Consider the following 13,634-nt stretch of genomic DNA (forward strand, 5'->3'; position numbering starts at 1 on the left):
TTCTTTTATCGATTTAAAAAAAAAAAATATATATTTTTTTTACTTTTTATATTATATATATATATTTTTTTTACTTTTTATATTATATATATATATTTTTTTTTTACTTTTTATATTATATATATTTTTTTTTCAATTTTTTTCCAATTTTTAAATTCGTTTTTTTTACTATATATATATTATTATTATTTATTATTATAGCACCATTTATTCCATGGCACTTTACATGTGAATATATATATATTATTAATTATTATTATTTTTTATTTTTTGGGGATTTTATAGAAAGTGTGAATACATCGTCATACTGAATCCTCAAAAAGAAAAAAAAAATGGTGGCACAGAGTGACAGACCACCGTTTAGGCCAGGACAGAGCCCCTACCGCAGCACCGTCGGCCCTTCAGTCCGCGCAGCCGCACACAGTCAAAACCCCCGGCGGCTTCTCTACCTAACTCCACACTCACAGTAAGCCCCGCCTCTGCGTCTCGTCACGTGACGTCAGTCCCTTGCCTTCGCAGTTCCGGAAGTCCGCACTTATCTACTTCCTGTTCCGTGCTCGGATCTGTGTCTCCCCCCCGACAACTCGGTCTGGTAAAATCAGGTTCCTTTTCTTTCACCTCTCACCATGGAGTGCGCGGACGACCTGTTCGGGGGGATTGTGATGTGTGAGGAGAGGTGAGCGAGCGAGCGAGTGATGCTAGGGGGAGGGGGCGACTTCCTGAGTGACCCCCAGAGCACGGACGTGTAACCGGAAGTACTGCACGTCTCTAATATACTTCCCCCTACACTTTCCAGAATCTCTGTGCTGTCATTGAATAGAAATATCCATTTATTTAGTTATTTTGCAGTGGTGTCCAGGAGCATTAACTCTGGGATGTTTCCATTCACTGACAGCAAGCTCAGATACTGAACATGGCGAGAACCTGACTCACAAAGCGGCCGATTTATTGCTGAATTTCCACCTTTTTTTCTTGTTTTTTTTTTCCTGCCTAATTCATCATTTATGACTTTTTAAAAACTTTGATTTTTTTTTTGTGTGTGTGAATGTCCTTTACTACTCCTCGGAGTATTTTTCCTATTTTCTTTCTTTCTTTTTTTCCCAGTTGAAGATTAATGTGCGACATTTATAAAGGATCGCGTGGCTTTTAATTCAGAAAAAAATGTAAGGGGGGGGGGATAAAATTGTGGAATTTTTGCAAAATCCGGACTGGAAAAAAGAAGAAACGAGGAAAAAAAAACCCTCACAAACTCCCGTGTGCTGCGGGGCCGCAGATACCGGCGGAGCCGAGGCTCTGACCAATCGCCTGGCGGAGCTTTGTCCGCACCTTCTGGACCTGCTCATATTGTAGCAGATGCTTGTACTGATGAGGTCGCGGTTACCTGCTCGAGTCACGTGACAAAAGAAAGCCACCGTAGTGCCCATAGATTCCCCAAAATGGCTACACGCGGTTCATGAATTTTTATTTTTCATATTTATTTTTGTCCTTTTACCTAATTTGCAACTTTTATAGCACATAAAGAATCCAACGTTCCGGAAGCAAATTTTTTTTTTTTTTGCAAAGATGATTTGGCCGAAAACATCTAGAAACTCTAAACCACGTCCACAATGACGGATATAAAAAAAGAAAATCAGACGAAGACATAAAATAGATTTTAAGAAAAGTGTAAATTACAAGAAGATTAAGGCCCAGAAGAAAAACACCAAAAATAGGCAGAAACGTAATAATGCACTTGCTGCCGGGTCACTGTTACAGAGCTGCTGCCATTGTGCACGCACTTTGCTTTGCCGTCTATGGCCAGTGAGACTCTTGTGATTGCCGTCTATGGCCAGTGAGACTCTTGTGACTTTTTGATCGGCAACAGAAAATCCCCCATAATGGGACTCTAGAGCCCCCTGTTAGGAAAGAGCTGCACTCACGTTCCACCAACAATGAATAAGGCACATGCACAGCGACCCCTGCGTTCTAACGGGGCATATCGGAGCCAGTTCATGGGGATTCCAGCGGTCGGACCCCCTGGTGAACAGCAAGTTATCACCGATCCTGAGCTTTTCATAAAGCCAGAAGCCTCCATTACATTGCAGAACTAATCAGATAATGTCACTGCTCTGTGTAGACCTGGACGTGCGGCTCCGCTCCGCACATGGCGTCCTATGTGCCCGGCGACAGCTATATTCCATAGGAGCTGTGTAATGTGATGAGTCAGGTGACTCTGCAGATCTCTGCCTGTGATCCGGCGCTATTACACACACTTTATATTCACTTCTTTGCCATTACCTCATTTTACAGCTGGGGATTTGCTACAATTACATCAGGTCTTTAAACATCCAAACCAAAGTTCACCAAAGTTGCCCTATTACAGCTGACGTTTACAGTGGTGTCATGGCTCTCAGGTGATCCTGTTGAATCAAGGATCAGGCATGTTGGATTTTAGATATACCCAATCCTTAGTTCTTCCAGGAGAAGGGGCAAATTATTATCATTTCTGAAAATGATGGGGGGCAGCGCTGGTTTACTGCTGCATGTCCCTGCGCAGAGATGCTCTGATCACCTCCTGTGCAGGAAGCTGCGGCCGTTAAGTTTATGCAAATGAGTGGAGCAGGTGACTGGGAGTGCAGCTCTGGAGCAAACTGCAGCCAACATGCACTTACATGCTGCAGCTTACTTAGAAAGAGCCACAGTTTATTTTATCGTTGCTCTGTCGCTCAGGTATCGAGGAGAAGGATATGAAGAAGGCTTTACGGAAGGAAATCACATCGGTGAGACAGAAGGAAAGCAATATGGAGCCGTGTATGGGGCGAAAGCTGGGTCTGAGGTAAAGGGGCACGCTCTGTATGTCAAGGGTCAGGAAGTTGTAATGTTTTGCTTGTGTGTTCCATCATGAGTCACGTTATATGTTATTGGTGCAACTTAATTCATGTTGTCATCCAGCACTACTACTCCCATTATCTGTGGCAGTCACACCTCCAGTGATATATTTAGCTCCCTGTGCACTGATTGCTCTCCAGTCATTTCCTCTGTCGCCTTTGGTCTTATGACTGCAGGTTCAGTGCTGACACCAGATCTGGAGACGTCACCAGTGCAGACCGATCCCTCATCTGCAACTTATCACAGTGACATCGGCGCCACCTGCAGCGCAGCGTTATCTATTACTACATCTGTCATGGGTGTGTCAGAGGTGACAGTCGCCCTGCAGTTGGTTGCAGGAAATCTCTACGTTTGGCATTACAGACATCTTCTTGGGGGCTAGCTGCCTCTATGAACCAGCGCCTACGTCCCTCTGGCTAATTAGCTCTCTGGCCTGGGTGTATAAATACCTAGTGTGTCTGAGAGGGAGGTGCCGGCGATATTCATTACTACTTGTGAGGCTTAGCAAGAGCCGTACTTCGGCCTCTCTGGAGCTTGAGGCCGTGTGCGCATTTGTTTGGAGTCGTCTAAAGCTAAGCAATTTCCCCCGTGTTTGTCTACCCTTGTTGTCTATAGAGTTTAGTGGAGATCGACTAGTGCTCATCTCCCTTCCCTAGCCTTAGCCATACGCCAGGGAAAGTCAGGGCGAGGTTCGCATGCGGCGATTGGTGAAGAGCCAATATAGGGACGTTAGGGGAGACAGGGCGACACTAGACCAGACTAGGAGGTCTCCACTTCTCCCCCTTTCCCTAGAGTCTGGGCTCCCTTTCCCTCTTCCCTTTGTGTTGCACTAAGTCTTTCCCACACCATTGCCACACTGTGCGTCCCCCCCCCCCCCCCCCGCACCTGAGCGTCCCCTGCGCCTTGGACCAATTTTGGTAGATCAGTAGGCACTAACTACTACACATATACCGGGAACACCCCACAAGACCGGCCGTATACCGGGAACACCCCACAAGACCGGCCGTGTACCGGGAACACCCCACTGCCATGTTAGAGATGCCCTGACCCAGTCGTTGAACCATCACGTTTTGCCCCTTGCTCATTTTTCCTGCTTCCTCTTCCTCACTTGCTGCCTTATATTTCTCTCCGCTGACCGGTGCCATTGTTGCCCGATAATCGATGTTATCACTTCACCGTTCGGTGCCTGTAATATTTGTTGCTCGGTGCTTTCTGTATTTTCTCTGCAGTATAATTTCTAGTGTCCAGTAATAATGAATCTGAGGAGGTTGTTGCTTAATCTCATCTTTTCTGCTGTTTTCCAGCTCTGTTGTTATCTGGGATTTGCTTCCACATGGAGACTCCTCCTGTTGCCCCCCACAGATGAGAAGCAGAGGTGAGCCGTGGGCCCGTGGCTGTACTGGTGGTCCTATATGTCACGTATATTGCGGATATATCTCGTGTATTATTGTTTCCTCACCGGACCGTCAGACACGTTCTTTTGAGTTGAGCATAAACGTTCGCAGGGCCGTGGTCCCATCTAACGAGTCTGGTGGCCTTCAGAGGCCACAAGGACCTCATCAACCAGCACTCGAATGCCAGCGACCTGGTCACGACGTCACGGGGGCCGAGTAATCACACGAAACGTCCCGATGCCGGCATTCGAGTGACGGTGAAGGAAGTTCTCACGGCCCCGGTCCGGCCGCCAACGACGTGTGCTCTGGACCGGGGTTTCTTTGTCGCCCAATCTTCTATTAACTACATTTAGGGAAGAGTCACCCGGCTGTATAACCCGGACCAGGATGCCAACGCAATGCTCGGACTGGCCAGCGGCTCCCCTGACCCGAGCGTGACAGCTGCAAAGAAATATATGCTGTCACACTTGGGTGGGTCGAGCCGTCGGCCAGTCCGAGCATTGCGTTGCAATTCTTGTCCGAGTTGTACGGGCAAGTGACTCTTCCCTTTGAGATTTGCCAACAGCAAAAAGAGCTGACTCATTGACTTCCATGGTGGGCATGCTGTGCGACCTGTCAGGTCATAGTACAGGAGGAGGAGGAGGTGAGCTGTGACATCATCCTGCCTGACTAAGGAGCCTCTGTGCTCTGAAAGCGTGTAAATATAATTTTTCTGGTTATCCAATGAAGGTATCAGTCTTAAAGTATTTCCATAGATTTTTCTGGCTGATGCGGCTCCACAATATAATAACTTTTTATTATACATCAGATTTCAGGATATTAATTTTAGATATCGGCACAATCAATCACTTTCTGATGATCCATAAGGATAACCTGCATTGTTCAACTGATTGGAGGGACATCGCCGTACACTGTACACTGGCTGACAGCTGCAGTACCAGGAGCAGCCACCATACAATGTGGGGCACTGTCCTCTACCATCAATAAGCTGATGGAGTCTTAGGCGTCTGACGTGACTAGCTGACATTTATATTCTCTTATCACCAATAATCCAAATGTCTGGTCCTGGTAACACTCGCTGCTATTCTACCATTTACGATTTAGTCAATTCTGATTTTATATATTTTGTTTTTTTTCATTTCACGCAGCAAAAAAATAAAGATCCTGGATTCCCTGATAAAAATGATTCAGAGTTTCCCCACAGAAGACCCCACTAATGAGAAGCTCCAGGAAGACCTCTCCAGGGTCCGGGGAAAAGTGAAGCAGGTCAGTGCTGGGGGTCCGACCGCCGCTCATCCTCCTCCTCCTCCTCCCTCTCTTTATATAGTTTGATTTATCCTTCGAGTTCCGGCAAAGTTCTAGAACTCAATGATATCGTTCCGAATCCACCATTTCTTTTCCTTGCCAGTCGCGCTTTCATCTCTTTCATCTTTCTTTGCACAGATTATGGCGATTACCGTATTTATTTTTTTATATTTTATTGGTTGAAAACGTCATTTTCCGAGACCCGGAACATAATAATTATTTTTTTTCCCTGGATGTAGCTGTGTGGGGAGCTGACACTTTTATTGGTCTCATTTTAGGGTCCATACAACGGTCTGATCTGTTTTTATTGCAGGGGGCGCAAAAGGCCAAATTCATTATTTCTCCATTTTTACTTTTTAACCCTTTCACGACCAATGACATACATTTACATCATCGGTTGTGTCCCTGCCTTTGATGCATAGGAATTTGGGAAAGTTATGAAATGTCCTATAAATGGCTGTTCTATTCCTGATCTAAGGCTACATTCACACACAGCGTTTTTGCTGTGTTTTTTGAGGATACGTTTTTCAGCTGCAAAAGCAGATCAGCTTTTTAAAAAACCGCATCACCTGAAAGGTTTTTGAGCTCATAGATAATGTTTTCAATAGCAAAAGCAGATTAGAAAAACGTCGCACAAACGGACATGATCATTCTTTGTGAGGATCCGTTTTTTGAGCCCAAAAACGGATCCTCACAAAACGATGTGTCTGAATGTCATATCTTGAAACCCATTGACTTTGCTGGGATGCCCAGAGTCACTGCATTTTACTGCAAAAAACGGATCCGCAAAAACGCTGTGTGTGAATCATGGCCGTAGCCAGCGAGGGGCAGGCGGGGCAGCTGCCCCCCCCCCCTAGAAGCAGGGGCACGCACCTATCAAAACTCACTTGTATGCTGCCGTGCTCCCATCCTGCACCGGCTCCAGACTGCAGGGGGCAATCTCCCCTCCTCTGTCCTGTCTTCTGCTGTCTTCACCAGAGAGAGGAGAGGGAGGGGTGCCTGCCCTGCACAGGATCCGATTCCTGGGCCCTGAGCTGGAGAAAGTGATAAAGTGAAAGTACTACTGCTCATCTCTGTCACATGAAGGTAACTAATGCTAATATTGTAGGTGATTATTATGTGCTCTCTGTACAATGTATGTGAACTATATGTGCGATATGTGCAATGTACTATTTGCTGTCTGTAGCTGTCATATGTCTATGACACTCTATCCCTCCATCCATCCCTCCAGCTATCCATCATTATATTCTATCTAAATATCTTGATTATTGTATCATAAAAATGATTAAATGTCTGATGTTCACATTGTCCTACAATAAATTTTTCACTTAAATATAAGCAATATATGTGGGAGTCGTAGTGGTGGAGTCGGTGTAAGGGAAATTGACGAGTCGGAGTCGCAGGTTTGGCTTACCGACTCCACAGCCCTGGTCTGCAGAAACCCCCCATGCCTGTCATCACTACCCTTCTGTGATCGCCGGCTCGTGGCCATCATTCATAGGAGATCGTGATTTTTGCTACACATATCAGAGCTGAAGCCTTGCTATGTATAGCACAGACATTCGGATGATCGCAGCTTCAAGTCTCCTAAGGGGAATATTAAATACAGCAACAAAAAAAAAAAAAGTTTTAAAAAATAAAAAAATATAAAAGTTCAAATCACCCCCCCCCCTTTTTGCCGCATTGAAAATAAAACAATAAAAAAGAAGAGAAAAAATACATATATTTGGCATCGCTGCGTTCTGAATTGCCCGATCTATCAAAATATAAAGTAAATTAATCTGATCAGTAAACGGCGTAATGAGAAAATAATTGAAACGCCAGAATTACTTTTTTTTTTTTTGCAATAACAGGCAATCAAAACATCTTATATGTATGTCAAAATGGTATCAGTAAAAACGTCAGTACGGGGCGCAAAAAATAAGCCCTCAACCGGCCCCAGATCACTAAAAATGGAGACGCTACGAGTCTTGTAAATGGCATCAAAAGCAAAAAAAAATTTTCGACAAGTGTCAGAATTTTTTTTTTTTTTACCACTTAAATAAAAATAAAAAAGAACCTATACATGTTTGGTGTCTGCGAAGTCGTACTGACCTGGAGAATCATAATGGCAGGTCGGTTTTACCATATAGTGAATATGATAAATAAAAACCTCCAAAAACAATTGTAGAATTGCACTTTTTTTTGCAATTTCACCGCACTTGGAATTTTTTCTCGTTTTCCAATACACTATATGGAAACATCAATGGTGTCGTTCAAAAGTACAACACGTCCTCCAAAAAAACAAGCCCTTATACGGCCATATGGATGGAAAAATATAAAAGTTATGGCTCTGGGAAGAAGGGGAGGAAAAAACGGAAATTCGCCCAAGGGCGAAGGGGTTAACCATACAGGTTAATAATTTTTTATATTTTCATTGGACGTGACGATATCAGATATTTCTACATATTATTTTTTTTATTTTTGGGAAAAGCAGGTAGATTCAAACTTGTATGTGTTTTTTTTTTTTTTTTTTTTTTAATGAAGTTTCACTTTTATTAATTTCTTTTCCCTCTGGGACACTTGAACCTGCAATTGATAGCAGCATTTAACTGGTTAAACAGCAGCGATTGGAGCTCCGGTCGCTGCTGCTTCTGCTGCTGTTACAGGCACGTGCCGGCTGTGTAACACAGCTCCATCCATGAGTCCTAAATACACAAACTTGGACCTAACTTTACTTTTATGATCCCGCCCGTTGCAGCAGCAGCTGCTCAGCTGTTGATTTCATGGGCACAGTTTCTGGGGAGCAGCGCGTGGCGCTGTGGGGGGGTTTGTAAGTCACCATATTGTAGGGGGGTCTTCCTCGGCTCTGAGGTCCGAGCCTTGTAAAAAAATAAATAAATAAAAATGGTGATTTCTTGCAAGGAAGTAGCAAATGGTTAAAGGGATCCTAAAAAAGTCCTGAAATCTTGTGCATTCTTTGCTGTCTGTGTTGTGACTCGTCCTTTACTCCGGCAGGTTTGCTCTTTGCTGAACGTCCAGCCCGACTTCTTGGTGAACTATGAAGCCTCCGGACTCTCGTTCTGATCGGTGACGGCGGAGCCTCCTGCTGTGCAGGCGCTGGCGAGGCCCTGGAGCCGTGACCGAGTCTGGTGTAGAAAGCCGAGGTCTGAACACGCTCCTGGTACCCCAAGTGCCACTTCCCTGACCGCTCCTCCTGAAGACCCCCACCTGAACTCAGCAAGAAACTGAAGATGACGGAGGACCTCCTAATTCAGGGCGGTGTGAAGTCAGGGCTTGTGGTTCTATGCCCCATGAAAGATGGATATCGTCAGATAGTTCTTGTAAAAACGAGCACCTTTGCAATTTTATGTCTATTACAATTTGCAACCGTTCTTGTGATATTAACACTTGTCTCGTTGCCTGGGAGACCAACCACCGCTGCTGTCTATAGCTTGTCAGCGCTGCCGGGATTAGGAGGTAACAGTGAGCTTGTAAGTGCTACACATGTTGTGCTGTCTATAGATTTTTCAGCGCTGGATCAGGAGGTAACATCGCGCTCCAGCGATACCCGCCAGCTTCCAAAACAGTGGAAAAGGAGCATGTACACGCCACACGTGTTGTGCTGTCTATCAGGGGTGGTCGGTCTCCAAGGCAACAAGCTATAAACAAACAAAAAAAGTATTAATATCTCAAGAACGGTTGAAAGTTTTAATAAGCAATAAATTGCAAAATTGCTTGTATATAGCAGCTCTGTCCAACAAGATGAGAATAACCCCTTTAAGTGACCCCAGCGCCGGGCCGAGGGCATAGGAGGACTTTACTGTGCCGCGGCTGGAACTTTCTTCGCCCACATGTGTGATTAATTACTGCATCCTTGGACTTTACCACATTTCTAGATATTTTTAGTTATTTGCTCTTATCTACATGATGAATCTTGGCCGAGTACGATCATTTCTGTCTTCCTCACGTTTCCTTTAAAGTGGAGCTCTAACTCCGCACATGACTTGGGGGCGTTGGTGAAGGCGGACATCCTATGCATCGATCGATGGACAGACCTGACAAGTCGGACCCCCCGACTGGTTGCGTCATTGGCCACCAGATGCGGCTAGAACAGAGCTATTAATGTCCCTTTAAAGGGGCGCTGCTACATCAGTAAGTGATGGCGTATATCCAGGATATGAAATCACTGAATGGTTGCTGGGGGTCCGATCACTGGGACCCCCAGGGACCCTGAGAATAACGTTTTTCCCCTGCCCCGAGGGATTCCTGCACCCGTTCAGGTGAAGATAAAACCATAGGGCTCGATTCATTCATGCATTTGCATCGTCTTTGTCTATTTTTTTGGTGTTTTTTTGCCCGTTTTTTTATTTGCTCCCTTATTCCTCTTTTATTTTGTGCCTTTCCTAAAATCCGTTTTATACGTCTTCACCCGTTATTTTTTTTATTTTTTATCCAAATATACTTCAGTATTTGGAGTGAAAAAGTAGCAAAAAAAAAAAGTTGTGGACAAAAAAAATAAAAATAAAGAGCATTTTTTATATTGCACAAAATTCATGAAATTTTGAAGAATTTGGTGCAAAAAAAAAGTCAATGAATATCGCAAAACAAAAAAAAAGTGACTTAAAAGAGAAATGCAAATGATTAATTAATTGGTCCCTTCTTCCCTTTTTATTTGCGTTCTGCAGTACCAGAACATGTCCAGTAGGTGTCAGTATATGACAGCCCATTCTACTTAGCTGCCTCCAGCTTTTTTTTTTTTTTTTTTGGAGCTTGGGCGCCATCTACAGGATCAAACTTGTATTGCAAAAAAAAAAAAAAAAAAGGACTGTGCTTCTCAGCCATCATCCTGGCCTCCAGCATATTGCTCCTTTATCCGGGACTCATTCTGAAAGATCTTTTAGTGTCTTACCAACATCCACAGTCGCAGGCCACTTGTGCTCCTCTATGGTGGGTTTTTTTGCCCGTTAGATGCCATTATCCTCTTCACCATGAGTAATTTTATATAGCAGCCCTGTGTCCATATTGTTCTTTTGTGGGTAAACTGGACTGGACTTGGAGCCCCATGTGGATTTTACATTTTAAAGAAGCTTAAAGGGGTGGTGCAGGCAGCGAAAAATGTGGGTTATTTCTCCAAAAACTATTCACTTCAATGGAGCTGAGGTGCAATACCAGCACCAAACAGGTCTATAAAACAAGGGAACATGGGTTCAAGTCCATAAAGTAACTAAAAAATAAAATAAGTTTTAAAAAATTTAAATACAAAAATGATGGCTCTTGGAAGAAGGGGATGGAAAAAATGAAAAATTTCACGTAGAGGTTAAAGGTTGTGACGATGGAAGGAGTCGCTCACTTATTTCGCAATCACGGCCCCTTTCTCACCATGTGGGATGGGAGGATCGGGAGGGATGTGGCCAGGAAAGTTACATGGTGAGTTTTATCACATGATGGCGGCATCTTCAGCGGAACCAAAGCCCCCCAGTATCCTGCCCGTCAGACCACGCATACACAGGGCACAATCCTCGCTCTGGTCATCAGTCCTCGGCTCTGCTGGGAGACATCCATGGACTCCGCCATGTTAACGTTTTCACTAGAGGATACTGGCCGCGCACCAGACTGATTTTTGGATCTGTTGGTTGCGGCTCGTGTGTATTTTCCGTATCCGGGACCTATCGTTACCCGATTATATGGAGCCGCTTCTTCAGATGTGATGGAACTAGAGTTTAGCAAAAGGTTCTGAAAATATGATTCTTGCAGATTCGCTCATTTCCGGGGGCAGAGATGAGTTCAGCTCGAATGTAATCTGTCAGGAAGAGTTAAAAAAATAACAAGCTTTATCCTCGTACCTATCCGCTCCCCGCCCGGTCCTGACATGGCTCCTGTTTGGTCTCCTCCCTCCAGATCCTCTACCGGCACTCGGCACTGACTAAGCCTCATACGGCTTGGAGTGCGACCAACATCATCGACCATCAGCATCCAAATTTTGGGTCACAGGTCCACCAGGCGTCCGCCTCACATCCAGTAGCCGGTTACAATCCGCCGCACGTGTCCGTGCATCCCCCACCTGGGCGTTGGTGGCGCCATTTTTCCGTTGATTTCATGGGGTTTCTCATAATCCTTTCCCAGACGTCTGCAATAATGACGGCTGAAGACAGCACGACCGCCCTCCGCAGAGAAACTCCTGACCAGCCAGAAGGAGACAACGGCCACAGCCATTTCTTACACTGCGGAGGATCATGGTGGCTCCAGTATCAGGTCTGGGACAATACTTCCCATTCTTTGGAGACGGTTGTTTCTCCGTGAGTAAAATCTATGTGAAAGTGCGAGTAACACAATAAACGTGATCACAACAGTGAAAAGACCGCGGCTCTATAACAACTTGTACGACCCAAATAAACTATGGACAGAATACCAAAATGTCAGCCGTGGCATTCCTGCTGATACAATGGCTGACGCTCGGCTGCAATCTGCCCAATCGCCCCCCCCCCCGACATTCATCAGACAATACCAGTAATTGGGTGAAAACAGGAGTCACAATGGCGGCCCATGAAATGTAGGCATCCTATAGTGTCATGCAGGGTGTGGGAAAGACTTAGTGCAACACAGAGGGAAAGGGAGCCCAGACACTAGTGAAAGGGGGGAGTGGAGGCCTCCTAGTCTGTTCTAGTGTCACCCTATCTCAACTACCGTCCCTATATTAGCTCTTTACCAATCGCTGCACGCGTGCCTCGCCCTGACTTTCTGTATGGCTAAGGCTAGGGAAGGGAGGAGATGAGCACTAATCGATCTCCACTAAATTCTATAGACAACAAGGGTGGACAAACAGGGGGGGATTACTTAGCTTTAGACGACTCCAAACAAATGTGCACACGGCCTCAAGCTCCAGAGAGGACGAAGTACTGCTCTTGCTAAAGCCTTCACAAGTAGTAATGAATATCGCCGGCACCTCCCTCTCAGACACACCAGGTATTCATACACCCAGGCCAGGGGGATAATTAGCCAGAGGGAGATAGCCGCTGGGTCCTAGAGACAGCCAGCCTCTAAGAAGATGTCTGTAAAGCCAAACGTAGAGATCTCCTGCAACCAACTGCAGGGCGACTGTCACCTCTGACACACCCGTGACAGTACCCGCTCCTCTACGAGTGGCCTCCGGACAGTCAGGATCGAGGTACTCAGGAAAAGAGGTGTGAAATGAGCAAACCAATCTGGGAGCGTTCACCTCTGACACTGAAATCCACATCCTCTCCTCCGGACCATAGCCTTTCCAGTGCACCAAGTATTGTAGAGAACGTCGTTGGAGACGAGAATCTACAATCCTCGAAATCTGGAACTCCAGATTACCATCAAGCATTGCTGGGGGGTGGTGGTAGAGGTGAGGGCTCAAGAGGTTCCACATATTTTTTAAGTAGGGACCTGTGGAACACGTTGTGGACTTTAAGGGTCTGAGGAAGTTCAAGACGAAACGCTGCTGGGTTAATGATGGTGGTTATTTTATAGGGACCAATAAACCTAGGTCCCAGCTTCCAAGAAGGAACTTTCTATCTTATATTCCTGGTAGACAACCACACAAAGTCACTCATATTCAGGTCCGGACCTGGCAAGCGTTTTCTGTCAGCCATACGTTTATACCTGTCTCCCATGATCTTTAAATTACTCGGAACACCCTGCCATACCGAGGAGAGCGACGAAGCAAACCGTTCCTCCTCGGGAACTCCTGAACCTCCTCCCTCACTAAAGGTACCAAACTGTGGGCGATAACCGTATGCACCGAAGAACGGTGACCTGCCAGTGGATTCCTGACGATGATTATTAATGGCAAATTCTGCCAGCGGTAAGTAGGATGCCCAATCCTTCTGATTTTTGGAAACAAATCACCTGAGGTAGGTCTCCAAATTCTGATTGACACACTCGGTCTGTCCATTCGACTGAAGGTGGAAGGCAGAGGAAAAGATCAGCGGCACCCCCAGTCAAGAACAGAATGCTTTCCAGAACTTGGAAACAAACTGGGTCCCCCGATCTGACACCACATCGGAGGGAACCCCGTGGAGCTTCACGATCTCATTTTTACCATTTGGAAGTGCAGGCAAT

At 45.4% G+C, this 13,634-nt stretch overlaps 1 protein-coding gene across 1 annotated transcript; it reads left to right on the forward strand.

Annotated features, from left to right (window-relative positions):
* The first annotated feature begins 515 nt into the window (after positions 1–515).
* LTO1 (LTO1 maturation factor of ABCE1) lies at positions 516–9,977 on the forward strand. Its single transcript, XM_073658828.1, has 5 exons — positions 516–676; positions 2,710–2,815; positions 4,173–4,243; positions 5,411–5,528; positions 8,565–9,977. Exons 1-5 carry the CDS (start codon positions 627–629, stop codon positions 8,631–8,633), a joined length of 414 nt encoding a protein of 137 aa, XP_073514929.1. The 5' UTR covers positions 516–626; the 3' UTR covers positions 8,634–9,977.
* Positions 9,978–13,634: the final 3,657 nt, after the last annotated feature.

This window comes from Phyllobates terribilis, unplaced genomic scaffold, assembly GCF_046119375.1.
Source record: "Phyllobates terribilis strain yellow unplaced genomic scaffold, ASM4611937v1 Scaffold_13__5_contigs__length_258822181, whole genome shotgun sequence".
In the NCBI taxonomy this organism is placed as follows: domain Eukaryota; kingdom Metazoa; phylum Chordata; class Amphibia; order Anura; family Dendrobatidae; genus Phyllobates; species Phyllobates terribilis.